The 27,646-nt window shown below is 40.4% G+C and overlaps 1 protein-coding gene across 1 annotated transcript; it reads right to left on the bottom strand.

Annotated features, from left to right (window-relative positions):
- Nucleotides 1–181: 181 nt before the first annotated feature.
- LOC109993271 (sodium/potassium/calcium exchanger 3) lies at nt 182–26,180 on the bottom strand. Its single transcript, XM_020646175.3, has 17 exons — nt 25,698–26,180; nt 18,397–18,507; nt 9,375–9,451; nt 9,139–9,213; nt 8,960–9,044; nt 8,452–8,555; nt 8,294–8,368; nt 8,176–8,201; nt 6,009–6,062; nt 5,785–5,927; nt 5,498–5,664; nt 5,123–5,348; nt 4,819–4,985; nt 4,585–4,699; nt 4,368–4,480; nt 4,160–4,225; nt 182–3,640 (listed from the first exon to the last, which is right to left on the bottom strand). Exons 1-17 carry the CDS (start codon nt 25,798–25,800, stop codon nt 3,530–3,532), a joined length of 1,818 nt encoding a protein of 605 aa, XP_020501831.2. The 5' UTR covers nt 25,801–26,180; the 3' UTR covers nt 182–3,529.
- Between the last annotated feature and the right edge of the window lie 1,466 nt (nt 26,181–27,646).

The following is a 27,646-nucleotide window of genomic DNA, read 5'->3' as shown; positions in this document are numbered from 1 at the left end:
CTTTTAAGTATTTTTAAGTTATGATATGCCGAGGAATTGCAGGGTTTTTCTGTCTTACTCCATTTGATGGATGGCGGTCATGGACCAACCAACGCCCTCTTTCTAATCATTTAACCGTCCTCCTACAGCTGCATGTCTCTCATTCACTATCATTCTGCCAACAGAAAACAGAAGAGTTGAGTTGTTATTGCACAGTTTTTTTTATTGGACTCAAGATACAACAGTCTTCTATGATCCCATAAGAGCTCTAAGATATAAATTTTAAAACTCTAAAAACATTCTACCTCAAACATCACAGCAGAATAAACAGAACATTCATTGACCACTGTGCAAACACATGTACCGCAGATCAGCTGTATTCATGACAAGTATAATAAGATTATTTCTACATCTTAATGACAAGAGCTTTAAGCAGAGGCTTCCAACAGCTGAGTGAAAGAGCATGTTAGCATCACAATATTCATCACATCTCCAAAACTAAGATGCTGGTTAAGTTTAACTGGATCAAGATGGTGATGGTGAACCTTAAAGGATGCCAAAACAAAATGCAAAATTAAGAGTAGGGAAAAACATGTTTTTTACAATGTTTTTTAAATTTCTGATTAATTTCCATTTGATTCGTCAGCCAGTTAAAAGTGATGACGTCTTTATTTCTAGAGGGATACAGCGGCTCCATGAGCAATCCCAGAAAGAAAGACGGGCACAGACTCACATTTAAGAAGCTCTAACTTTGGAATTTGGACTCAAGAATTAGTTGATTTCAAGAAAGGCTGTTTAATGATTTTCGACTGAACTAGTTTATCCTGGATACATTTCTTTTTAGGGCACGGGAATTTATTGGATAATTTTCCCCATTTTCTATTTTTTAGGCCTGACTTTTTAACAATACACCAGTCATCCACTTACTGAATGATGACTTCAGATTACCATTTCTGGTGAGGCGTGTAAGTGCTTGAAACACTGGCAAAGGTCTTAAGATTAGATGTTTTCAATTGAGTGCTTATTAAAATAGAATGATGAACCTTTTGATCAGAAACAGCACTCTGTCTATTATGTACATTCATGACAAAATAAATTAGAAGAAGATTGAAAATGTAAGATAGGGTGATCATTTTCAACAAACCCAGAAAGTTTGAGGTGAAAACTAAATAACACTAGTAAAAGACTGCATTTAAATATTCTAGCCTTTCTGAAAAACATTTTTTTTACTCGTTTTAAACTGTAAACTTGAGCTTCATTGTCCACGTGTTCTCTTCCATGAAATCAGGTTGAGTTTTTCAATGAAGCAATACTTAAATAGAAGAAAATCTTAGAGCTGAAAAGATTTTAAGACACAACTAGCGTTAAACTGGTAGCACACGATGTGCTCCTCTCACACAATTACAGCTGTCACTGAACAATCTGACAAACGATGCATTCATTCTGCTACAATTATTCACTGAAAGGCAATACGTTAAGTATATTCTAAAAGAATCAAAACACCACAAAACGAGTCTCTTTCAGACATTCATTATTGTAAAACTGTAAATTGAACACTTACAAACAGTAAAAAAAAATGTTGTCAAGTCGACAATGATGATAATTATACAGCCATTTGAAAAAACAAAAATATTGCCCTTTTGTGGAATATTTAGTCTTCACTTCATCCTGTTGTCTGAAAGTGTCCACATTTCTAAATTTCATGTACGGACAGAAGAAAAGAAGATATATGTATAGATGGAAAAGCAGCATATTTTGCCAAACCAGACACACAGATACAGTTCATGTGAGGACATAACGTGCTGGCTCTTTGCTGATCAGAGAGAGAGAGAGAAAATATTCCACCAAAGGAAACTTGTTCCATAAAACGTACAAGAAACAAAACAAACATCGACTGTCGTACCTAAACGTGAACTATTACTACAAACCTGCACTCGGAGTCATTAAAGTATGTGACACTCAAAGAAGAACATGATATATATTAGATTTCATAGTTAGAAGTTCTCTAAAAATACTGTAACACTAGTTAATCTCTTTACGTACATTAGCTGTACCAATACTTGCTCATAAACTGTGAGGCAAAATCATCAAAACAGAATCACCATGTGCATTTTCTTATCAGTGTAGTCTAAAAGTCTTCTGACACACACACACACACACACACACACACACAGTGTCCTACAGCAGCTCACTTATCGCTGTATTTCAGTGCTGCCTGCAACATTTGAATGCATGTAAATATCTCCACACTGACGCTAGGTCAGCTGGGATGTACATTCAAATACACGTAAGGCCAACAGACAGTGTTTATAATCTAACAACAGGCCAAAGCATGACATGGCAGAGTAAAGATTTGTCTTAACCAGTTCCATGTTTTTATTTTAAAATTGGCCTCTGAAACCATGGTAACAAGTAAATTACATATAAATATTTACAAAATTCACAAATCCATTATTAATTTGCTAAATCTGATGAACAGAACATTCTGTCTGGTCCGTGACTTAATCCCATTCTGAAGTTTATTTCCTTTATTCTGTAACATGGTGGTTATCGCTTCTCTTTTTTTTTAACACTAATGTCCCCTTGCTGAAAGTAATACCTGCTACTGTCTGCAGCCTGTGCATGCTGTGCTGCGCAGCGAGTGTTTCCAGAAACAAACAACACCGGTCCACTCCTAACAAACTGATAATGACGCTGTGGACACAAGGTGCAGGTTGGTTCAGGTGTTTGCAGGTTGTTAATGGAATCAACAAGAAAGAGGTCCCGTTATTACTTTGCTCTGCTTGCAGCTGCTTTCAAAAGAAAAAGAAAAAAGAAGTTGCGTCTGTGTTTTCGCTGCTTCCTGCCCCTGCAGCTCTTTCATCCCTCACTCATTCTCACTGCATGGTTTATTAAGAGGACATCTGATGTGCATAATCAATGTTTGTGAACAGGAAATAGGGAGTGTGTTTGCTTTTAGACATTTTAAAGTACAGAACCCCTGTATGTCAAAACCTATATTGGCTTATTGCTTTATCGTTTATTGAAAAAATTATGAAGCACAAGCGGTTGAGATCTGTAGCGTGCTAGCTACTTTGCTGGTGAGCTAACTAACTGGAGCTTTGGGCAGAAAAAAAAATCCTATCCAACATAATCGAATAAAACTGAAAGAATAATTTAATCCAACGTGGTTATTGCATTAAAAGTGAAATAAATTACAGTTTACAATTATTACTAGAGGGCCATTTCAATATCATCTCTGAAACAATCGAGCTAATGAAGACCAGCTAGATTATTTTTTTAAAAGTCATATTTATGTTGTTGATGTCACTTCTATCTGCCTTGTCATTTTATCTTATAGCAGTCAACCAATTGAATACTTTGAAGTGCTGCTTCTAACACGGCCCTGTATGGAATGGAGGGAAAAAACGTGCTATTGATAAAAGACTTGGCGTGTGGTCGTGTACAGCAGCACACTGGTGTCACTCTATTCTTTAGGCTTCATGAAAGAGGACTTGTTAAACAAAAAAGTGGGTACTGATGTGACTAGGGTTGAACTGTGACGAAGGCTTCACATCTGCCCGAAGAAGATGGAGCAGAGCAGGAAGATGGCATAGAGAAACAAGAGACCCAGACCCAGCCGGCGATCCAGCTTCCAGTGGTTCAGATGAACACTCGTCACCTGAGAACAGAGAGACGGGCGGGTGTGAGGAAGGGAATGTGACAACGCGGTGATAACGTTTCTTTCGCGGTTAAAATTATTTATAGACATGAATTAACAACATTTGCAGGGCCATCAGGTGCACAAAGATCCTGTTGGTTTCACATCTCTCTCATGATGCAGACGTCATCACCCCTTCCAAATCCCTCGCAGTGAATTTTCCACACTAGTACCTGCTGTATTCTCATATGAGCTCACCCTGAATTTTTGCAGAAATCTTGCTGGCAGGAAAAAGTCGGGACTAAGTCGGGGGGGAAATTGTTTCTGTTTGCATTCACACATTCAGCCCAGAGAGTCCAGTGCATGTATAAAAAGGCTACTGACTTATCATAAAAGTAGGAAGAGTGTGCTACTAAAACATTTCCGCAGGAGTCAAGGAGCAACTTTAGTATTCATTTGGATTCACAGTGACAGCTAGCTAGATGCTAACTTAAACAAAAGAGTTTTTTTTTTTTTCAATCTTAAAACTACTTTCCTTACAGTCAGAAATACAGAAGCCAGCAGCAGGATGACAGAATACACCAGGCCCTTGTTATTTATCGAGACCTGCGGGTAGACAAAAAGAGAGAGGTGACTTAAAGTCTATGAAATTTAGACTTCGATAGCTTTCTCGCACGCATGCAAACATCAGTAAATTATAAAAATCACACACAAAAGGAAGATTAAGGAAGATAAAGTGTTAGCATACTGTGGATCCGTGGTCCACCACAAGGATACGCAAAGCCCAGGGGAACCCTAAACCCAGCAGGATGTCAAAGATATTGCTGCCTATGGAGTTAGAAACTGCCATGTCCCCCATGCCTGAAAGAGAGAGGGGAAAAGTAAAGGAGGAATGCTGAATGCACCTAAGCAAAGACAGAGAAGACAAAAGCCTTGAGTATAAGATTCAGAATAAAGCTCTGTACCTTGTCGAGCTACAATCAGACTTGCCATGCAGTCTGGCACGCTGGTCCCTGCAGCCAGGAAGGTTATGCCCATGATGTAGTCGGGGATGTCAAGTGTATAGCTGATAATGGTGACCTGAAACATAACACACAAACACAATGCATCAGGGTTAAAAAAAAAAGAGTCAGCTGTAGAGAGCCTTTTTAAAGAATCATTCACAACGTTCAGGAAGGGAGCATTTTAAGATTCCTTACCATCCACACCATGAGGTAGGAGAAGATGGCGATCCACAGGGTGGAGGCAGCAAAGGTGACCATGAACCAGCGGTGCCAGCGGGGCAGAATACAGTTAGGCACAGTGCAGTAGAGCAGGAGACCGAGAGGCCATGTGATCACCCACCTCACACGCGCACAGCAGCTTCCTGTGTGGAGTACAGATTTGATCAGGGCATCGACTCTTGTTGTATGCAGACGATCCATTTTTATAAATGACAGATCCCCACACAGTAATAACAAGAAAGTCAACAGTAATTAATTCTACTCGCTGGTGCTTCCTCACCTGGTATACGCACTGGGCTGAAAATACCATCTTCGTCATCATCCTCTTCCTCTGCCGGGCTTTCCCCAACCCCAGGTTTGTCTCCTGACTCTGCGTCTCCCATCCCGTGTCCTCTGCCTCCGTTCTCCAGGCTGCAGGAGCCCGTCCTCTTCAGGCTGTTGCTGGTCGACCCGGCGCTGGCTTCGCCGTCCTGCTGGCTCTTTGACCTCTGGAGCAACCTCTGTCTCTGTGGAAAGGAGGAGAGAGAGAGAGAGAGAGAGAGAGAGAGAGAAGTATTTCCAATATGGTGACCACCGTTGTTGAGCTTGGGCTTCATGGCACCTCTTCAGAAACCAATGGGTGACGACAATGACGACTGTTAAGTCTTTCATCTACCTCACTGATGAGCACGCGTCCTGCCATGGAGAGTCTGGTGCGGGGGGAGAAGTGAGGGGTGATCATGATGCGCAGGCCGGCCTCAGAAAACGACAACTTGTGGGGGTTGAGAATGAGAAGCTCGTCTACCATGATGACCGGAGGAGGATCCTGACCATTAGCTTGGCCTTTGAAAGGTGGAACACATGGACCATTAGATTTCTTTAACATAAGGCACAATTTACAAAGAGGCACATGATCAGATATAAAACAGCATAGAAGAAAAGTTTACTCTACGTTCCTCTAACCTTTGTTGATGAGCACCATGGAGGTGTTGCAGGCGGAGGCATCCTCTCCCATCTTGTCGTCTCGGTGACCCTCTGACCCGTGGCAGCACGGTCTGGAGCTCCTGAGCTGACGCATCACAAACGACCTTATCCGGGAGTTAAACCTGTGCGCAAACGGATTCATTTATTCTCACATCTGTACACAGTCAGACTTCTGTACAGTGTGCAGACATTGAAGCACTTACTTCATGATGATAATATAGATTCCATACATGGTCATGAGGAGCAAGGCCTCCCACCTGCAAAGAAAGAAACACATCAAGTTGGAAAAGTTGGTGGTTGGAACAGAAGTGAACCACGATTCAAAATAAAAACTACAAAGTAACAGATTTTTTTTTACTTTTTTTACTTTACAAAGTAAACTTTTTTTTTGTTTAATCCAAGTAAATTAAGGTCTGTTATTTCACACGACACATTTCTGTAGTCATGTTTGAATCATAACTTTGTTTAAAGGTGAGTGGGTTATATTTGAAGGTGTCATAGACTCAAACTAATTAAAATTCTAATTCAAAACATTTGAATGAAAGAACAGTTTGATATGTGCACCATGCATCTATACTGAACAAACCACACCCACACTGTCTTGATGGATCCATTTTTAAATCTTATATATTGAATCAAAATTGTCAAAATTATTATCAAAATTAATAAATTATAAAATTATTATCATGAACTTTCACTTAACTTTCTGATTTATTCATGAACCTGAAAGGTTAAAGAGAAAAACTCCACATGTGAGACTAAGTTTAGCTTGATGCTGCGTCCTCTACAGACCTCCTAATGAAACTCAAACTCAGCACTAAGATAACAAAAAAGAAGGCAAATAGAAACACCACTGTGTACTCCTGAAACACTCCAAGCTCATCAGCAGCTGTTCCTCTGAGCCCACACTGACCTCTACTGCACATGTGAAGACTGGAGCCTCACATGTTCTGAGCGTGCAGTCATTGGAGGAGAAACAGACTCTTTGTATTCAAAGGAAGAAGTGAAATACGCTAGACATTGCTTGGCACACGATGATTCAATTAATAGACTCCCATATATCACCCAGGGATCCTCGTGCTAAAGCTGACATTAAGAACATGAATAAATCCACTCTTTCATTAAAAGCACCGACACGTACAACAATGGACAGCCTTCTTTTTACATTCAGGAGAGACAGCTGAGAAGCTACAGTAAGAGGGTGTTGAGAGCGCTAAATGAGCCTGTTGCTACACTAAACACAAAAATAAACACACATGTCCACATCAACAGAGGCCCTAAGCCCCCCTGCATTCAATACATTTGCTGTGTTTAACTGTGATAACGAGTCATTTTCTCTAGTTTCTCATGATCCCGACTTATTTCTCTTGTATTCTCAGGATTGCAAAAGCACAAAACAAAAACAGGAATAGGCTGAACTTAACTCTTTAGTGTGGGCAATGGCAGCATGGAGGTCTGGCCTATCACATTATCCCACCAAAGCCTTTTAATTTGTAGAGCACCAGAAATCTATCACACCATCACAGAATAATATGATAAATGAGTCTGTTACAATGAAAAAAACCAGTTTATCTATCCAGAGATCATGAGAGAAACAAGTGGGGATCTCAAGGAGAAAAAAAGAAATATACTTATGGAGTAAACAAAACGTTTGGATGCATGTCTACTTAGGGCTTTTGTACAAATCAGTCCAAATGCCTCAAAGCACTGAATAACACATGTGGCTGCTACTAATGACCGGGACCTCCTCCAAACAAATTAAACACATCAAAATGTACCATGTTCCCTGTCACCTTGACTGACTGAAATCAGAACGAGGAATCAATCTCTTGATCTTGATCGAGTGAGAGTGATGTTGAACTTGATGACTCCTACATGTTTAGGGTCGTAAAAGCAGGAATCTGTCAGTATGAATACTAAATAAAAACTGGAGGGTTTCGATCTAAGATGAGCAAGGAGAAGTCGAAATGAAATGTTGTTTATGGGAATAATTAGCCTATTAACTTAAATGTTGTACAGAAGCCCTAAGCAGACATGCATCCATACATTTTATTTACTCCTTTTTCCTGTGATAACGAGTCATTCTTGTTGTGTTGTCAAGATTTCAGAGTATTTTTCTCATCATTTCCCATTAGAATGGATTCCTTTTCTCACTATCTCCAGATAACAAAGCTTGTTTTCTGGAGATCTAGGCCAGAGATTATAAGCCAGACCCAACATGCTGCCGTTACCTACACTTTAGACGTAAATTCAGCAGCATATGACATCTACGGAAAACAACCAGAAATGTAAATAACAGAAAACAATAAAGCTTACATTATTGACTCAATTTTAGTTTTTGCTTTTTTTTTAAAACGTCTTTGTACTCACCAGACAACTATGGCATCATAGATAACCTAGAAAGAAACAAAGCAGATTCTTTAACAATGTAGGAGCCTTTAAAATCTTAATTGGGCTGATTATTTGGATGAAAAGCACATCATCTCACCATGATGAGAGCCAACACAGAGAGGATGTAGTAGGAGGAGTCTCTGAAAAGGGACCACCATGTCAGAACCACCGTCTGCAGAGAGAAGTTACAGGTGTCAGGGTTCAATTATCGAACAGAAACGGCTGCATGAGCGTATTTCTGTAAGTTTCTCCTACCTGTCCAGCAAAGATCCCACTCAGGCCGATGATGACCAGGATGTTAAAGACAGCTGAGCCCACGATGGTACCAACTCCGACGTCCCCTTTAGTGATGAAGACACCTGAGGGAGAGGTGTAGAGGAAGTCAAGTGTGCTTTTAGAATCTGGCTTTGTTTTGTTGTTTAAATGGGACTCAGTCTGTGGAGTGGGAGTCATTTCCTGTCTGTGTCTGTGGGCTCCTTTTTATTTACTTTTCACATGCAAACTCAGAGAGAAACTCACATCAGCTAGACCTGGATTTGGAGGCTCTAATCTCCAAGAAAATGCCTCAAATTAGAGGAAATCCCTTCAAAGATTTAAAGTTACACTCTGCTGACATCTCCTGGATGATTGTGGTACTGCAGACCCTGAGAGAACTAGTTAAAATTCCAAATAAAGGTCGGAAAAAAGTGAATCATTTGTTTTGGGCATGCTTCCCCAAAACTTCCACAACTGTCGCTTGGCCCTGATTGGCTCAGGCACTAACCAATGAGAGAGGTGAAAAGCTCTGGAGCAGAGCTTCCTGCAGCCATAAATGTCGCCCCGGCCACATCTTCACTGAGCTGCAGGTTCTGAAAAGGAAATCACAAAACCACCAGATTAAATTGACACTAAACCAATGATCTCTTCAACTGCTCTGAGTTCTGGTTGCTGCTGTTCCCTCACCTCAGATATTTTCTCGAGGGAGGGGACAAAGTAGTCGTCACAAACGATGGCCAGAGCGTAGAACATGTAGATGGCCTGGAGAGAACGAAGAAGAAGAAGAAGAAAAACAGAAACACCCTGAATTTCTCATCAAATAAATGTTCCTTTAAACATATTTGGCTTCAGCTAAAAATAGTCATATCTCAGTGTGGTGAGTCGATGAAGTGGTTTCAGGTGATTGAGTGTGAAATACCCACACATAGTACATGCAGTAACACAGCTCCCTTCTTTCTCTGCTCCTTGGTGAAAATGTCCTCTGGAAACTCGTGGATGGCTGCAGAGAAGATAGACAAGATGACAAGCACGTCCCCAACGAAAACATACATTTCTTTTTAATTTTCTATCAAACAGAGTAAAATTCTGCCAGCTGCAACATCACATTTGCAAATGAGGCGTAAAAAAACAACAGCCAGAATTCGGGGAATAAGTTACATAAACTACATTTGTTCATCTTGATTATGAGTTCTGTTGTTCAGTCTTGTTATTAGCATCTATTTACATCCATTCACTTCAAATTGATTATAAAGATACACAGAAAAAACACTGGTTCAAACCCTGAGTGACTTTATTGGTGTCAGCATTTTTCTTTTTTAGAAAAGGTAAACCCACAACATCATCATGGAGACACACTGGTTGTGTTGCAGTGAAGACTGAGACAGGAAGTGAAACTTGCAGCTGCTTCCTTCTTCGAGTTCAGAGATTTAAAGAAGAAGAAGAAAAAAAAACAGATAATGCCGGCTCGGCCTCTCTGTATTCCCCTGCCGTTAGAACACAGAGCGTGGAGGAGACTGGGGTACATTGCCAATTTACAACTCTGAGCCCAGCCAATTCAAACTACAGGGGAGGGTGGAGCTATTAATAGCTCTTGTGCTGTGTGAGACAACAGTGGGTTGACATGCAGACAATGAGTACAGTCGTCTGCGTGCACGCTGCACCACGGCTGACTGCTATCTGAACACCAGGGTGCATGAATCAAGAGATCTCATGTGAGCGGGGACGGGTGATAAAATCCTTGACTCTGAGGTGTTAGAGAGGAAGAAGAGAAGGTCACATGCGCCTGAGGAGGAGAAGAGCATTATTTGGCTATGTTCAGCTGGAAAATGTAAATATTTGTCTCGTATTTGTTTACACATTTGTGTCCATGCCAGAGAGCAGCACATGGTTTCGGATTGCCTTTCTGGATGCTCGATGTGCTGCTTATTGTGCAACACTTTCAAGGCCTACAAGTGAGTTTGTGAGACTTCTTTTCTCCTGTCAAACTCAGGAAAAGTCTTTTGTTTTGCTTATTTGATTCATATTCAATTTTCATCTCTTAGAGTAAATAATAAACAATTTACACATCAACTGCACATCTCAAAAGATTCAGATGATTCATGAAGACGGAAAGAAAAAAAAACATGCATATTTCCACTCAAATACAATAAATTCCACATCCACCATAAACAACTCATTTAGCATTCCTCTGTAATGAGTCAACTCGTTCTTTTTGGCCCACCAACTAAAACTTTACCATCAAAGACATCGTGTAGTTTCAATTGTAATTTCCTCGAGGCATTTCTATCCATCTGTTCACATTGCAATGACGGGAAAAAAGGATACACGACATAAAAAGTTTTTGTTTTTTTAAATTATTTTAATAATAATGTCGTACTTTCAATATATGTAGGCATTACAGCGTTCAAACTTTCTGTCATCTTATCCCACAATAGATGCACCCTGAATGGGAAGATGGATGCTTTGAGGAGTTGCTCTGGTGAAGGCTGTTGCTATGGCGACCCTCTCCCTGGGGGCTTGCCTTTTTTTTTTTTTTCCATGGGTGGCAGAAGAAATCTGAAGGCAGGGGCGATTACATGAACAGTGAGAAAGGGGGGAGGTGAATATGTGTTTCCCATGGTTCATGAAAGATTCAAAAAAAAAAAAAGAAAAGTGACAGCCGCTCTGGACCTCAATGTCTAAAAATATTTATTTTTCCTTGCAAACCCTCAGGAGAGGTCTGAGAGAGTGAGGGGGGGGGGGGGGCACAGAGACACACAGAGACAGAGGACGGGTTATCTGAAGGCTGCTGGACAGTAGGGATGACCAATTAATCTCAACTTGACTGTTGACTGAATTTATCTCTATATATAAGAAACATGTTTTATGTTAACTCAAGCTTTCTTGATGTCAACATGTGTACATTTACTTATGGGATGAAGGCCTTGACATAAAGGCTAAACCTGCATGCGATCTTGAGGAAGCCAGTTTGATCTAAGATAGCTAATCAGATACCCTCAGATTAATAAACCAGTTTATTGGTAATTCAAAGTTTTGGGATTAATTTTGGATTCAGGGGAAACATGTTCTAAACACAGGTATCATGTGAATCATTAAGAACAGCAGAAATAAAAAAGCTCTGAATTACAGCTTTTATACACCATTTAATTCTCCTTATAAACACTCCAGATCTTTATTTACAATATTGAACACTTTTATCACACATATATGTTCAGGCCTACTGGACAGAACTGTGATTTGCCAAACACCCTTATGTTGTCATTTCCTAACACAAAGACAAAGAAACTGAAAAACCCCTTGTCAAAGATGATCAAACATCTGCAACCACCTGAGTCCTCGTGGATTAGAGCCAGATGTGCCATCACCTTTGCAGAATCAGCAGTTCTGTGATCAGAGGTCGAGCAGAGAGGTCAGGACAGATGTGTGGTGACCCTGACAGTAAAAGTGTCTGTACACTTAAAACCACACTGTTCTGTCTTTTTACTGATAATATTACAACAAACTCCTCCACAATAAAGCTGATGCTGACACTCACTGTATGGAGTCTCTGATACATCTGGTGTCATAGATTATAAACTAAACTTCCACATTAAGGGGAGGACATGAGTCATCATTGCTTAAAGAGGCTGTGTGTTTAAATTCAAAACATAAATTATAACGTTTAAGCACATGTCCTTTGGATTTCTGTATGTCTATATATGTTTCCAAATAAAAATGATACATATAAAATGACTCCACAACATCACAAAGATCCATGTAATATATTTAGATGTTCTCATTAAATCCAGACTTCTTTGATTAAAGAAGCTAAAGAAGCTTATCACTTTATCGTGGTCATTATCTTCAGATATTTAAATCTTACTTTACTTATCTAAACAACTTTTGAACTGGACATGATGTTGAAGATGTGAGGATGTGACGACTGATAGAGCGGCAGGTGATTGAATCGATACCTTTACGATCCCAAATGTTTGATTCTGAGTGTCCATGTTTGTTTAGAGAGTGAATACAATAAAGCTACAAATTAGGACGTCAGTCTCCGATATGTTCAGAACACTGGATCGCTGACCTCTATACAGACGATATGAACGAGAGAAGAGAGACTCCTTCCTCAGACTGACTAAACTGAGTCTGCTGAAAAAATTCTAAACAGTTATATCACTTTAAATATAAAAAAAAAAGATTGGACAGAGGGACAGTCCCCGGCTTGAAAAAATAAGCAGTTACAACGTGGAAAACTTGCTCATCATGTTTATGCTGAGCCGTTTGTTTAAATGTTGATTTGAGTTCAAATCATAAATAAATGGTCTGTCAGTCACAGGCTGTATCAGAAATCAGGACGTATTTGTTCTCCTTGTTTTCCTCGTGCAAAATGAATATACTCATCTTTTTTAATAACTTACACTTATTTATGGTTCTCCTTTGTTACATACTAATTAACTGATAATAAATAATAGATGTATGTGTATGTCAGTGTAGAGGAAAATAATTGTGTGTGTGTGTGTGTGTGTGGGGGGGGGACTTACTCAAGAGATGGAAAAAAAAAAAAAAAAGGACAACACTTGAACTCCACACTACTATAAAAGCCAGGCGGTTAATGTTAAAATAAGATACTGTTTGCCAAGAGGCCGAGTGTAAATCGTCCCTAATGCCTCAACACACAGAGTGTCCGCTGTATAAAACTTTATTAGCCTTTAGTTGAGTCCACGCCAACCTTTAAGGCGATGATAAAACACTTCTCCCTATTCAAACTGGAGCAAGGCTTTAAACAGTAACTGCTTTACGTCGGTGTTATTTTGATCATGTAGTAAATGATGATAGCAGAAAGTAGTAAATGCAGTTTTTGTTTTAGATCTGGAGCTGCACAGTTTTCTGAAGTGTTGCTGAGTTTTGTACAGAATGAAGAATGTCAGATCTTTTCTTGTAAGTTTATTTGAGTCCAGATCAATAAATCCTGCTCAGCTGTAGCAGAAACTCTTTCAGAGAGCGTTAGAGGTGTCTGCACTCAGGTACAATTTCTGATACGAGGGGCTGAGTTGTCTGAGAGTCGATCTGCTGAGGAGGGGGGGGGGGGAGTCAGTGTGGCTGAATGAAGGGGCTAGTGGGCGGTGCAGTAAATAGTATCGATCTGACAGTCAGTGGGGTTTCCTGGAGTCAAGCTAAGGGTATCGATTGGAACGCTGAGGAAAGTCAAACTAACTAAACCACGATTGGGAGGGTCGAGCAAACACACTCAAAACATACACACACACACGCATACACACTAACGCACACAGACCTCTGCAACAAGCGTGCATTTTTCATGAGGAATCAAAAAATTAATATTTCATCCAGGTGTGTTACGTAAATTCAATTATGCATTTGTTCTTTGATTTGCTTTCCTTTCACGCAGTTTGAATGCATGTGTGATGAAACAGCAGCAGGGCTTCAAACCGCTCGCCTATCAATAACAACACTGCACATCGTGTCTTCACACACAACACAAGACAAAAAAAACGCTGGACGTGTCGCTTCATCTGTCTTAAGAGTGTCCATCATCATGTCCATGAGCCCAGCGAGGGAGGAGGATTATAAATACAGACTCTTAACCTCTGCCTTTCACCCCTTTAATGTGGAGTGAGCAATAGCCAACTTTACTCTGCTTCAAATTTTCCAAAACATGACTTGATGTTTTCTTTGCGCGACATCGACAATCTTGACCGGCCTGACAGAAGTCCCAAGACCGCACGAAGAAAGTTTCTGTCACAGAACCTGCCAGCTTCTCTTTCTTGATGCTTTCCCATAAATACCACCAAAATGGTTGCTGTGGAAAAATACTATTCTCAGCTGACCGTCTCGCCTGCCAAAACAAACAACATAACAAGCCTGGACGGCGACACACAGTATGAGCCTTTTACCTCATTTACATCACTTTGATTCATTCGCCCACCACCATCACCACCCCGCCCCCCTCTTTTCTCTCCCCTCGGTCTATTTTTAGGCCTTCGTTTGCACTTTTAATGCTTGAAAGACAGAATTGACTGGGTTTCAAAATTTAGCATTCAGTTGCCTAGCAACAGCAGTCCCCGGAGGCAGGTCACACCGTCTCCATCTTGTTATGCAGTGTAGGGATGAAAAGAGGCAAAAGAGAGCCTGGGGCTGGATGTTACTGTGCAATCCTCAAGATAATATCCCAAGAGGTCCGGGCCCGGCTCTTTAATCACACTACCGATTATGTAATCACTCTGAGGCAGCCTGCTGAGGGAGAGGGCGGCTCACCAGGTCAAGACTCACTGCTGGGTCTTATACTACCTGTCCAGCCTTTGTTTTCCCCCCTACTACTCGTCTAGGGCCCAATTACCACAGTGAAGTATCCTGCCTGAGGTACGCTGGCGCCTTTGTCAGATATAATGACGGAGATCTGTTCGCAGAGGAACTCAATAAAAGGTTAAGTGTGTTATCAGGTAGGAAAACACAAACAGCTGTGTAGAGCACATGTAGCACTGCCAGAGAGAGAGAGAGAGACACAGAGTCTCATCCCAATTTAGTTAGAAAAACATTTCTAATGTAATATCACAGGAGAGGATGTGTTGACAGCTGGGTTGTTGTAACATATTCATTTATTGAAGGGCCAGATTTGTTGTAGAGCTTTGAAGTTATTTTGAACTGAAATATTTTGGAACTCGTGAGAGTTGCTTAAAGCCTGGTTCACACTGTGCGATTTTTCCCCCGATTGTATAAAAGTCGGGGTGGCATGTCAGCTCACACTGTACGACTGAATCGTTTACGACTGTACGCTGGGTTGTGTCCTGCCGCTGGTCTCCATGACTACAGTCCCCCGTTGTCTCTTGTCATTATATTGTAGTCACACACAACTTCTGCCGGACACTTTCATGACGTAATCGTCAAGATTTTGAATTCTAAATATCAAACATGTTTGAAATAAATCGCCGGGCAGATCGGGGAGATTGGATCTTTGTACCGCTCACACTACAAGATAATCTGAGCAGATAATCGTTTCCGAGCAGCCTCGAGTCGGGAGGGACCCTGCGATTGTCGGGAAGGAAGAATCGGTGTGAATCCTGCAGTGTGAGCCAGGCTTAAGCCTATCAAAGAAGCAAACCCTGGTGGGCTGAGAAATGAAGCCAAAGCAAGCAGGTGACCACTTGAGTCTGACTCCAACAGCGAGTTAATTGCCATTGGACATCATTGTAAACAGCCCAACTTAACAGCAGGTTTCAACATGTTTTCAGCCTGTTGTAAATGTTTTCTTTAGGTCATTTTGCAGTGAATTATTTCCGTACAGGGCGTTACATGATTTGTAAAGGTCTACCATTTAAAAGATATCTACGATTGAAAGTTCTGCCTAATAAAAGGTCTAATTTTAGAGACAAGTTGGACCGGCTTGCTGTCTGCTAGGTGTCATTGAACCTAACCTTTATGATGTGTTTGACGTGTTGGTGAACAATGGAGTTTTTTTTAAATGCAAATATAGGAGAATTATGGTAGCTTTCTATTCAGTTTATAAATTACCAGACCATCCAAGACGTTTGTACTTTAACCTCTTCTGTGCGTGTAACTGTATTTTTATTTAAGCAGTTATGCTGCACTCATTATACATGAATTGATCACTTGCTCCGTGTTTGTCCGACATTGATTGATTTCAATCAGTCCATGAAAGTCTGGATTGTTCTTAGCTTACCAAAGACTGGCTGTTTTGAGTTACTTTTTTTTCTTAAAGTGAGCCAGGGCAAAAATAAATATCACTGTAAAAAAACAAAAATTCCAGACCCTAATTTTTCCATGTACATGCTAAATCTGTATCCTGCTTTATTCCAACAGTCAGTTAAATCATTTGCTGTAGATCTTTGCTGTACAAAAAAAAAGAAGACTTTTCGAGCAGCATGCTGTTAATCACTTCGTCTGACACCTCCTCCTACTAAGGCATTACAAGATGACATTAGATACATAATAAGTCTGCTTTCTCATGGTTTTGCGATCAGTATTCATTTCAGTCTGTTTCATAATGTCTAAAAAAAAAAAAGAAGCGCCTCACAGAAGCTTTCCCTGCTGTGGCTAATGGAATATGTTTAAAAAGGCTTTCTTTTGTTTGCCAGTGTCATCTATTTCCACACGCAAATATCCTTGAAAGATTTGAATAATTCATCATGTGTGTATATTATTAGTAGGCAGTACACCTCAGGTGGTATTTAGGAGTGTGGTTCTAATAGGCTATTTGCATGATTTATTATTCGCATAAGTGTATTTTCATACAATTCTGTGACATTACGCTTTAAGTTTTGTACTCAGACCTCAACAATAGCCATGTAGTTAGCATACTACACAGCCAATCACAGACAGCGTGACATTAACACAGCACTAGAGTAAATGCAAATGATGTGAAGATGAAGCTCTTTACTCTGTCAACTAGTCAAAGGATTCTTCATTGAGCAGCCTTGTTATTTTATACTGTGCTCTGTGTTATTCTCCACACACAACAATAAAGAGACTCTTCCTCCCTGGTCTGAATTTTTTATAATAAAACTGTCAGCAGTGATGAATGCGGTTCATGTCAGCCATGCAGCTAATCAGGCCAAGAACCAGAGGAGCAGAGCGATCATTATGGCTTCTAGGTTGGCTCCATGTATTCTGTAACGATCACAAAGAGGAGTTTGAATCTTTTCAAACTAATCAAGGAGCAACCAGGAATCAGGACTCAAATTGATCGAATCAACTCTAAATCTCAGTGCAGCAGCCTCCTCTCATACATCCAGAAGACTGACACTGACTACTACACAACTTACACACTCTCAGTCCACATGACCTTTCAGTTCACCTGCAGGGGAGAGGCTGAAAACTGTACTACACAGTGCCACAGTGAAATAAAAAATAGATATTCTTCATCCCAGGAAATGTCAGCTATTATAAAACACATTGATACTGAATCATATTATATACAGTCATAAAGATGATATCCCTAACATTTAACTTTAAGGGGTTACTTTAGAACATTGATTCTCAACTGTTCTGACCCACTTTTGAGCTGTGGAGTCGTTTGACGCTTTATAAAACTTGTTTTAAAAAGTATTTTATGCCCTTTTTATCATGTCTTTAATGTCTTTAGCAAGTTTCTTGCTTCCGTCATGTGTTTTGTCTTGTCTTTAAACTTGTCTTTAAATAAATCTGAGTAGTTATATCAGATATCAGAGATTGGGATGCAATTTCTCATGGAGGAGTTGTTGGTGGATCCTGAGATTAGACGAGTTGAGAACCTCTGCTTTAGTGTGGGAGAATCTACCTGTTTGATTCATGGACTGTACGATATGAAAACTCTCCATAAATGAAGCTAAAGAATGTGAAGCGCCCCCTTCTGACTGGGGTGCAGTATTTGTCATTAGCTCCGCCTCCTCCACGTGAACAGATTGTACATGGCATGGGTCCGACTCAATTCAATAAACATGTTTATAAATTTTTTTTCAATCATGGTTCTGTCTTCAACGTTAATTCTTATTCTGGTCATTTATTTTCGAAGAAGTTTACTTTAAATTAGATGTTTGATTCTGCAAAAAGGTGTAAAATGCAAAGATTGACAGCTCTGTCGACCAATCTGTCTCCTGTGGTGAAAGAAAAATATAACGAACACTAACACAAGTTATTGAACCTTCAATAACTGAGAACGTCTGCTCAAAACCAACAAAAGAATCTGCTCTCCTGTTCTGCCGACATGAGGTAGTCAATGTTTTTGTTTAGAGGGAGGGGCAGGAGGCCAGTCGATCCCTACTGTTCAGACTCTGTCTCCATAATGACATCATCAGCATGTCAGCGCTATATGCTGTCGGCTTCACTTTTGTTTAAAGGAAGGAGGTGGTGACACATTGTCCATCTTTATATATACTCAATGGTTTGATCAAAAAAAAAAAAAGAACACAAAAAAGGCATCTGTCCAGGTAAAGACGATTGACTCACCTGCTCTGGGCTGATCCAGGCTCTGGTTTTCTGACGTCTCCTGCATCAGCCTGCGAGTCCACCGCAGCGTCCCATCGTTCACGCCTGGCTGAAACCCAGAAGACTTCGCCTCTGTACCAAAACAACATCAGGGTCAGTTTAATGCAAAACCAGTCCAGCTAGATACACTCATGGCATATCAACAATATCTACAGAGTTCAAAGTAAATGTCAGAATTGCTGACATTTAGCTGAAATGAATCCCCAAATACTTTAATCATTCAAACATCAAAATGTCAAACATGACCTAGAACCCGTTTCTAAACAGCCAGACTTTGCTCCTCTTCTTTGTCTAAAGTAAACTGGACTTCTTCTGGTTGTACATTGTCAGACGAAAACACAACATTTGAAGACATTGCATTGGTATGTTTACCAGCTTTTACTGAAGAATAAATTAGTGTTAATAAAATATACCAAAATATATTTAGTACTGAACTATTCACACGAGCCAAGGTTGTGTTTAAAAAAGCTGTGATGGTTCTACCAGTAGTGTTGAATCCTTTATAAATAACAGGATGAACTGGAGATTTTAATGTCCTTTAAGACTGTTGCTTAATAAAGAACTCAAATCATAAAGTTATGGCTGTACTTTGGTGTCAAATGACTTTTTGTTGATCAGAGAATCTGGACGAGTCTGCAAAGGAAAATAAACAGTCTCAGAAAACAAAAAAAAAAAGAGACCTACTTACTAAGATACCCCACATCTCAATGTGATCGTCTGGGTTTCATATTACAAACTATTCACTTGTCCTTAGAAAATCTTCCTCCCATTGTTGCCACATTTTTCACATGCAGTAATTGTCTCCAGAGTTATTCTTGACCCAGCAGACTGAGGCTTCATGTTTCTGGCACAGAGAGATAGCAGCTTGTTCTGTAATGCTTGTCCATGCTGCCGTCAGCTGTCCTGAGCCATCAGCACACACATCTTTATGGTGTTTATTTCGGCTCGGGATTTCATTCCTTGATAGCTAATCTCTGTGCGGGTATCAGTTTTTACAGCTTTACTGCAGAAGCAGCCGAGGAAAAGTCCCCACAGATAGACCCGTCTCATCATCTCTATGACAGAAGAAAGAAAAATACAGATAAACTCCCAAACCACCCACAGAGATCGTCGCACTAAGTGCAGGGAAGATAGTGAGGCGGTTATTACGCTTTGTACTTCACACCGTCCTTTTATTTGAGAGGCAGCTTGGTGTCGGATGCATTTGGTGATTGTCAGGCGCTGTAGTGTCCCTTTGTACATTACAGCTCAATGAGCTCATTTCACAAGGGCAGCAGTTCGTGGCTGAGAGGAGACGTGAAGGCTTTCATGTCGAGGCATCAAGAGGAGCTCCACTCATTGGAAATTCAAAGGGGATTCAGAAGAGACAGTTCTGCACCAGTTTCACACCTACGACTGAGGGATGGCTCCTGAATGCAAACCAAATCAGGTCGCGTTTGAAAAGGGAAGCAAAAACTATGTTCTGCTTAAGTTGTATTATTCATAGTTCATGAAACACAATTTTTTTTTTTCACCTCTTAACAATTTAAAGAGTGAATGGTAAATCCATGATTGTACAAACTGACTAACCATAAGCTTTGGCTTCGTATATAAGAACATGATTGTAGTTAAGAGTTCCTACACCAAGACCAGAGAGTGTCAAGACCCAGACGAAACCAAGACTTTAAGGTGCTGAGCTCTATACTGCAATTGAGCTGAAAGATTCACGTCTAGGTTAAAATTGTAGACGAGCCACGTTACATTGCATGAGCAATTTAGTGATTTCTGAAAAGTCTTGCTGCTGATCAGTCTCAAAATAAAATCCTGAGTCCTCTGCATCTTGATCAGGTAAAAGCAAATAGAGATGAGACCAAGACTATAAAAAAAAAAAAAAAAAGGGCTCATTGGTGTCTGACGGGGAAGCATGAGGCTCAACGATGGCGATTGCCATATTTGAAATGCTGACTCTAACTGACTTCAAGCTGAGTGAAAAGCAGCCAAAGAGGTGGAGTTGAGGCTGGCCGAATGACTGTCTTAGTTGCTGAAACACATCCATCTATTTCATCATCCAGCAAGAATATTCCAAACAACAGGAACAAAGATGACAGTTTGAGATCAACAAGATTTAGATAAAGTCACGTCTAGTCTCCTGGCAAACCTACAACACCTCCTGTCAGTCAAATCAGCCACGCCCCTTATTGTGCCTAATTCTGATTACCTATCAGCCTCGTTATAATAAAAACAAATACTTTTTTTTTAAATTATCCCCTATACTTTAAGCCAATAAAGAAATGTGCCATGGAGACAAAAACTGTTTTTTGTACCGGGCTGGCGGGCGTTGGGGGTCTTAAGCCCCCTGCAGTAACAGATGTGATGTCACTCAGGCTTTGTCCAATAATATTTACAGTCTATGAACCAGACTTTATTTCTGCTTCTAAATGGGCTCTAATGGGGATTCTTCAGCTTTTGGAGTTAGCCTCTAGTGGACACTTGAGGAACTGCTGTTTAATGCACTTGCGCTTCAATTTGTAACACCAGAAGTTACAGCGTTGATAAAACATAAAAAGACTGCTTCAATAAGAAAAAGATGATCAAGTCTTCATCCAATCGATGACTTGTGTGTTTGGTTCAGGGGTAGCTTACACTCAACAGTGTTTACCAAACAAAGTGTTCAGCTGAGAGCCTGAACAAAAGTCACTGTCAGTCTCTTTTTCGTCAATGTCAGACTCCATGACAGTGTATTACTTCATGTGATATAAGGCAAGATGGTTTAGCTCTACTAGAATGTGTCTTATTAAACAGAAAGATCACAACCGCACAGATTTTGAGAAGTTACGTATAACTTTGGTGATTCACTGTGTTTACTCTATTGTTCCACTGATTGTTCCACCAGATAAGAGCGTCTGCTACAGGCCTTGAATGTAAATATAGAGGAAATAGGTTACAGAAGGATCAGTGACGACAGCTGACGAAACATGAGATGTAGTGTTTGTATGAAAATATTTTAATCCTGCTGCCACATTCCTCAACATAAACAAACTGGCCCATTGCATAAAGGAGTGTGCATACCAGTATGTCATTATTCATCACTCTGCACATCAGAATTCTATAATTAGAATCATCAGACTTATATAATTATATAATCTAAACTTTGGAAGCCCTCCATGCTGACGCTTTGTGCATCAGATTCTTGGGATGTTTAGTCATCATTTTTGAAGCCAGAAGGAAAACAAAATCCCATTAAACGTCCTCACTTCTCCCACCATCACAGATCCTATCTGTATTTCTAAAGGCCGGGAGGAAAAGAATTTCAAACATGAAAGTCCAAACCTTCAAACTATCATCTGTTCCATTCAGCAAAGTCAAACCACTGTTGCCTCCACCAGAGCAGAAACAACATATTTGATCCCGTCAATCAAACATCGACTGGACAGACCGGCTTCCTGCGCTCTTACCCCAAACAGATCCACCGCCACACAGCGAGACTGCAGTCAGTGGTAGTAAATATCGTTGAATGAAATCCTCTTTCTTTGGTGTTTATTAAGGCGAGGTCAGCTGCATCTGAAACCCGAGTCTTTTATATATTAGTTTCGTATGTCAGAAACTTTCTGAGCTAAATTTCAATTCAAATAACTAATGTGATCTTAAATGGTTCAAAATAAGGTGTCGAGGAATCTAAAAGCTCAGATCAGGATACTGTAAATCAGACATCAGAGTTCCCCCCCCCCCCCCCCCGATACAAATGAAATACAATTCAATATTGACTGAAGTTTGATTATGATTGTTCTAATGATTTAAGTAATAAAAGGAGGACACACAATTCATCTTCTCCAACTTGCTCCTGGACCTCCCTTAAGCCCTATACAGACTGCCGTTTCAAGGTGGGATATTTACATCACTGTGACGTTTTCAGTCTTCAGTCTGGATGTCGCAGAGGAGAAGAAGTGATCCCCCCCCCCCTGTACCGTCTTCGAAGGTAGTAACAAAAGGCGTTCCAGAGGAAAGACGGTATCATCGGAGCCAGAGGGGAAGCACTGTGTGTTTGTGCACGGCGGGCTGTGTGTGTATGTGGAGCTCCCTTCATTTCCTCTTTTTGGAATACTTTCTATAGCTTAATAAAATGAACGAAACATCGATCAAACACTGAAAAACACTATTTATGCAACTAACATGTGACTTGGGGCGGCAGTAGCTCATACTGTAGGGACTTGGGTTGGGAATTGGAGGGTCGCCGGTTCAGGTCCCGGCAAGGACCAAGCCCCGGATATTGGTCTGGTAGCTGGAGAGGTGCCAGTCTTCCTTCCTGAGCACCGCCGAGGTGCCCTTGAGCAAGGCACCAAACCCCAAGCACTCGCTTTGGGCAGCCCCCCCCCCCCCCCTCACTCAGAGACCTCTCCATAGGATCCTGTTTGTGTATGTGTGTGTGTGTGTATTTCGGCCTATCTTTGTGTAGCATGTTCATTAGACAGAGTGTAAAAAAACAGATTAATAAATTATTATTTTTTCATGCTTCCAGCTCATTCATGTCTTCGGTTGGTTCCCCACTCGAATGCGTCAAAGAAAGCTAGCCTGTTCAATTTCCACAAAAAAAAGTGACTTTAAAGCTTCTATAAGCATTTTGAGTCAAATAAAAAGGGATCACAAGACTAGACTACTTGTTTGGGAAAAGGTTCATTTGGTGACAACTTTGTCACTTACATGCTAGTTTTCCTTCAGGTTATCCAGCCTACAACTTCACAGTCACGCTCTCAACACTCTCACAGCCTTGTTTCTTGTCATAACAGGTGATAGCTGCAGTGGAACAAAGGTCTGATAACCTGACTGTAAGCAGCCTTACCAAAGGGAAAAAAAAAGAGAGGGAAACTAAGTAAACGACTAGCTAGCTAATGAAGCAGTGCATTAGAAGCTAAGGGTAAGGGAAGGTAACTTTATGTGTACCTGTAGGTCGATTTGGTGAATAGAGACAAACGCTTCCCTTAAATAAAATCAAACTGAGTTAAGAGAGGGGGAATATCAGTTGTGCTAACATCTGCTTTTGTTGAATATGTAAATAAGCCTACCCAACACGAATGCTATATATTTGAAAAACATAACGCCATCTCATTTCCACTGTCTCAGACCCCCCAAAAAGGTGTTATAGCTGGTCCAGCATCTGCTACACTATCTTGAAAAGGCCATTTATCCAAAATTGGATACAAAACACACAAACTTCCCAATCTTTTATCAGTAAACTTCAGGGAAATCAGCGAGCTGTTTAGACATACACTACAGGGATTTACTCGTCTGTCAGCTTTTATCAACACCGCTGTTTTCACGTGCTTGAAAAAATACAAAGAGCAGCTATCTCTGATGAATTATTGGCTTTTTAAGACCCCAATCAGAAAAAGGAAACATCGGTCAGGTTTCAGCAACATTAATACGCTTAATTCATTATCTGTGCTATCAGTTTCGCTGTCATGTTGGTCGTCTGAGTTTCTCATACTTCTTATTGTCTCGGTTATATTTGTTGCCTCTGCGTAGTTTTCTTAGAAATTGTTGTTTTTGTAACTTTTGCTAATTTTCCAATACCCAATCCAATCCGTTTTTTTTTGTTTTTTTTACAAACACAACAATCTGGATCGCCTACTGAGTGTTGGATCCACACAGCCATAAAAGGTTCTCTAAGCAGCGGTTACAGAATGGTACGGTATGTTTTATTTACCAAGTGTTGTGACAGTAACCTGCCTGTTACAAACAGCAGACCACATGCTTTGCCTTGTGCTTTTATGTGATTCAGTCCGAGCTGGCCTTTCAAATGTCCTCTTTTGGTCGATTGCACACTCATATTTTAAAGGTGAAGTATAAATATTAATGAAAGGGCTCGTTCTCCAGGACACTCTGCAAGGAATACGAGGATAAAACCTTCAATCAAACCCACTCCAGAAAGAACAATGTTCACGTATCATTAAAACACACATGCATGGAGTGCAGAGAAAAACATAATTGGCGCTGAGGCCGCTGATGAGTGTGTGACAATGTGTGACCAATCTTACAGAGATGATGACAGAATAAGGAGCTGGAGGGAGGGATTGGATGCCAGGTGAACTACTGCTGCTGATATGAGAGGCATTTAACTTCATACAAAATAATAACCTTATTCTGGTCTTTGATGGATACTGGTGCAGGTGAATTTTATAGAAAGAAGAGGTGAGTTTGTGCACATGAAGTGCAATCATGTAATGAATTCTTTGAAGTTCACACTACATGACCTTTTATGGCTGCATTGTATTCAAAGTGTCAATTTAAAAAAATAAAAATGTAATCTACTCTGAGGGCTGATTCAATTCAAGGGAAAACCTAGCGCCAGGCTGTCAATTCAACACGTCCCAAAAAAAAAAAAGAATCCTTATCCTTCCCATTGAACGGTATTTCTGGTGAAATACCCGTCGAATTCCTGTTAAATCTGGACTAACCTGTAACTGAACTTATTCCCAGTGATTGGATTTATACTTGCCAAGGTTTGAATGTGTCTGCTTTATGTAATCAACAACCTGTCACCTCCCTGCAGTGTGAGCACGAGGACAGAAGCTGGGAGATGGTGAGCAGAACAATGAACTAGATTAAAATATTTAGAATCAGAGCGTCAGCTGTCATACAGACAAACAGAACTATGTGGTAAAGATTTTGCATGATACATTATTTTAACATGACCTTTTTTTTTACTCTACAACTGCATTCTTTCCCACCTGATGTTAAATGTCATTTCTGGCAAACACATTTGTACGGATAAAGTGAAACCTTTCTGTTGTAACATTTGCACCCTTCAACACGATATCTATATTTAGATGAAGTGATCAGAGGGGAGGTATGTCAGATCTTTGCTCAAAATGAAGAAAAAAATAACATTACACGCCCAATAAACATGGTTATGCAACATTTACTAACGCCATATGATGCATTTTTTTTTCAATTAGTTTTATATACAATTAGAAAATGTCAATGCCAGTTAAATCTATCAAAAACGTTTTATTCTAACTCCGGAAATCAAACTTAAAACTTAGCATCTCAATTTTAAGAATTGCTCTAGAGTTCTGTTTTTCATGTTTCTTCTGTGTGTATGTGGGATACCTTCATTAACCTACATTGCAGCAGTGATTTATAAGCTGTTGTGTATAGTCGGCTACTACTAAGTTTTCACAAATATATTTGGAATTCAGTTGCCAACACCTATTTCATATTGCCCATAGGTATATAACTGTTGTGCATGCACGCTTGCACACGGGCGACATATATTAAGGTCTCACCTGGTGCTTGGATGACCTGAGTGAGCCAAATGACAGCGAGCAGCCCGACTCCACAGCAGCAGAACCGCTGGAAGGGCCGCCGGTTCCTCGCTGCTGCTCTCATTCCTCAGCCGGCCGCATTTCCATCTGTTGCTCTCTTTTTGACACTTGTTTCACACTTCTCTCTCTCTCTCTCTCTCTCTCTGCTAGCAGCTCCGAACGGACCAAACAAGCGACTTCACTTCCAAGTTGTGTCAAAAAAAAAATAAAGAAATCCCCGCAAAGACCAGCCCGGTTTTTCCCCCGACTCCGGAATCAGCGCAGACGCAGAGCTGCTTCACTCCGACAACCCTCGGGGTCGCTCATAGCAAGAGTACGCGTAAATAAAGCTCTCTGCGTTGTGCACAGCCTGAAAGGTCGACAGCAGATCCCACAGTGAGCTACAGCAACAGGAGGCGACATGCTCTGTGCTCCGTGTGCCTCCACTCTCTCTTTAGCTCTCTCTGCTCACTCTCTTGCGCTCTCTAGTTTGGCCACCAGGCGGCGACAAACTCAACAGTCCGGGTTAGAGAAAATAGCAAGGTGTGATAGCTCCTGCTTCTTTGACTTGTGAACCCTGGCTTAGATGTTTAACAAGCAAAGTGCAAAGGACGGAATTTCCGTGGTGCCAATTTCTCATCCCAGAGACTCTGCTAATTAAGTGAGAACAGAGCAGGAAAAGATGTGCAGCAGTGGAGTTCAGTGGCAACAATACAACCAACAGGAAACTGTACGAACCAGTTTGTAAAGATACTTCCAAATATCTGCTTCTTTTTTTTTTTGCTATTGTATTTTACATATTAATGTTGTAAAACTGGATCCTTTAAATACTCCGGTACAGTAGGTTGCGGTATTCAATTTGAAATTGGGATTGCAATCCGCTGAAAAACACAGAGAAGAAATGTCTCCACCAAAACCGGCATAGGCCCAAATTATTTGAAATAATAATGATTTGATTTATTTGCAGTTTGCACAGAGAGCCTTACAAACTAACTAGGCTATTTGAATACATAGACTTGAACATTCATCCTGCTTCACCTCTTTGCCTGGTTCTTGATTAGTTGGGCTTTAGTTTGAGTCAGCATTTCCATGGCGACCATCATCTTAGGTCTTCTACATAGCACCTCTTCATAAACCAAAGAGTGACATCACTGAGACTATCCATGTTTTATGGTGTCTGGTAAATGCCCTTATCCTTCAAGCTCTCAAACTACACACTGTGGTGACACAGACCAATCTCTTAAAGTTTCCAGGCTCAACGATAACACAGATGACATAACTATGACGTCATCATGGTCATTTTTCACAAAGCTCCTCCAAACTGTTTTTTTTTAAAAGAGCAGCTAATTCTATCACAAGTGAAATCAATGAGTAATCACAAATCTTTCTTTCAACATTTCGTTGAAGCCTTGCATTTAGTGTTTTGGGTGAAATTCATTTCAACATTCGCAAACCTCCTTTTTTTGAGAAATAAAAAGCAACTTTGTCCTAGTTGTGCTTTTTTCTCAAAATGGATTAAATATAGGTACTTTCCAACAACATACATGTCCGGGCTAATACAGTCTGAAGTAAATGATCTTTTTGATGTTGGAGGTCTTTTGTCTAAATGTTCTCGCTTAATGTACTGGGATGGAAGACCCAAACCATCCTCCCCGATGTCTTCACTATCGGGTCTTGTGGTCTGATGCTGATAATAAAAAATACAGCTGATAAGACACTCAGTACAGCATCCTGACCATACTGTACAAAAAAAACAGAGGACATGACAGCTCCCAAAAAGTGAAGCCAAAACATATTACTTGTCCTACTGACTGGCCGCAGTATAGGCCATAAGCTCCGCCTCCTCAAATGTTAACAGATGGGACATGGGTCAAAACATAAAATCTACTGTAAATACATCTCAAATACATTTTTCTCAAACATGGTTTCTG

This window comes from Labrus bergylta, chromosome 14 (assembly GCF_963930695.1).
Source record: "Labrus bergylta chromosome 14, fLabBer1.1, whole genome shotgun sequence".
In the NCBI taxonomy this organism is placed as follows: domain Eukaryota; kingdom Metazoa; phylum Chordata; class Actinopteri; order Labriformes; family Labridae; genus Labrus; species Labrus bergylta.
Note: the sequence above shows the minus strand (reverse complement) of the source record. Positions and strands in the feature narration are given on the sequence as shown.

Coding starts and splice junctions, on each gene's coding strand:
- LOC109993271 (XM_020646175.3), bottom strand. CDS start 25,800: ATGAGAGCAGCAGCGAGGAACCGGCGGCCCTTCCAGCGGTTCTGCTGC. Junction 9,045..9,138: donor CCCTCGAGAAAATATCTGAG/GTGAGGGAACAG, acceptor TTTCCTTTTCAG/AACCTGCAGCTCAGTGAAGA. Junction 8,202..8,293: donor CTGTGTTGGCTCTCATCATG/GTGAGATGATGT, acceptor GTTTCTTTCTAG/GTTATCTATGATGCCATAGT.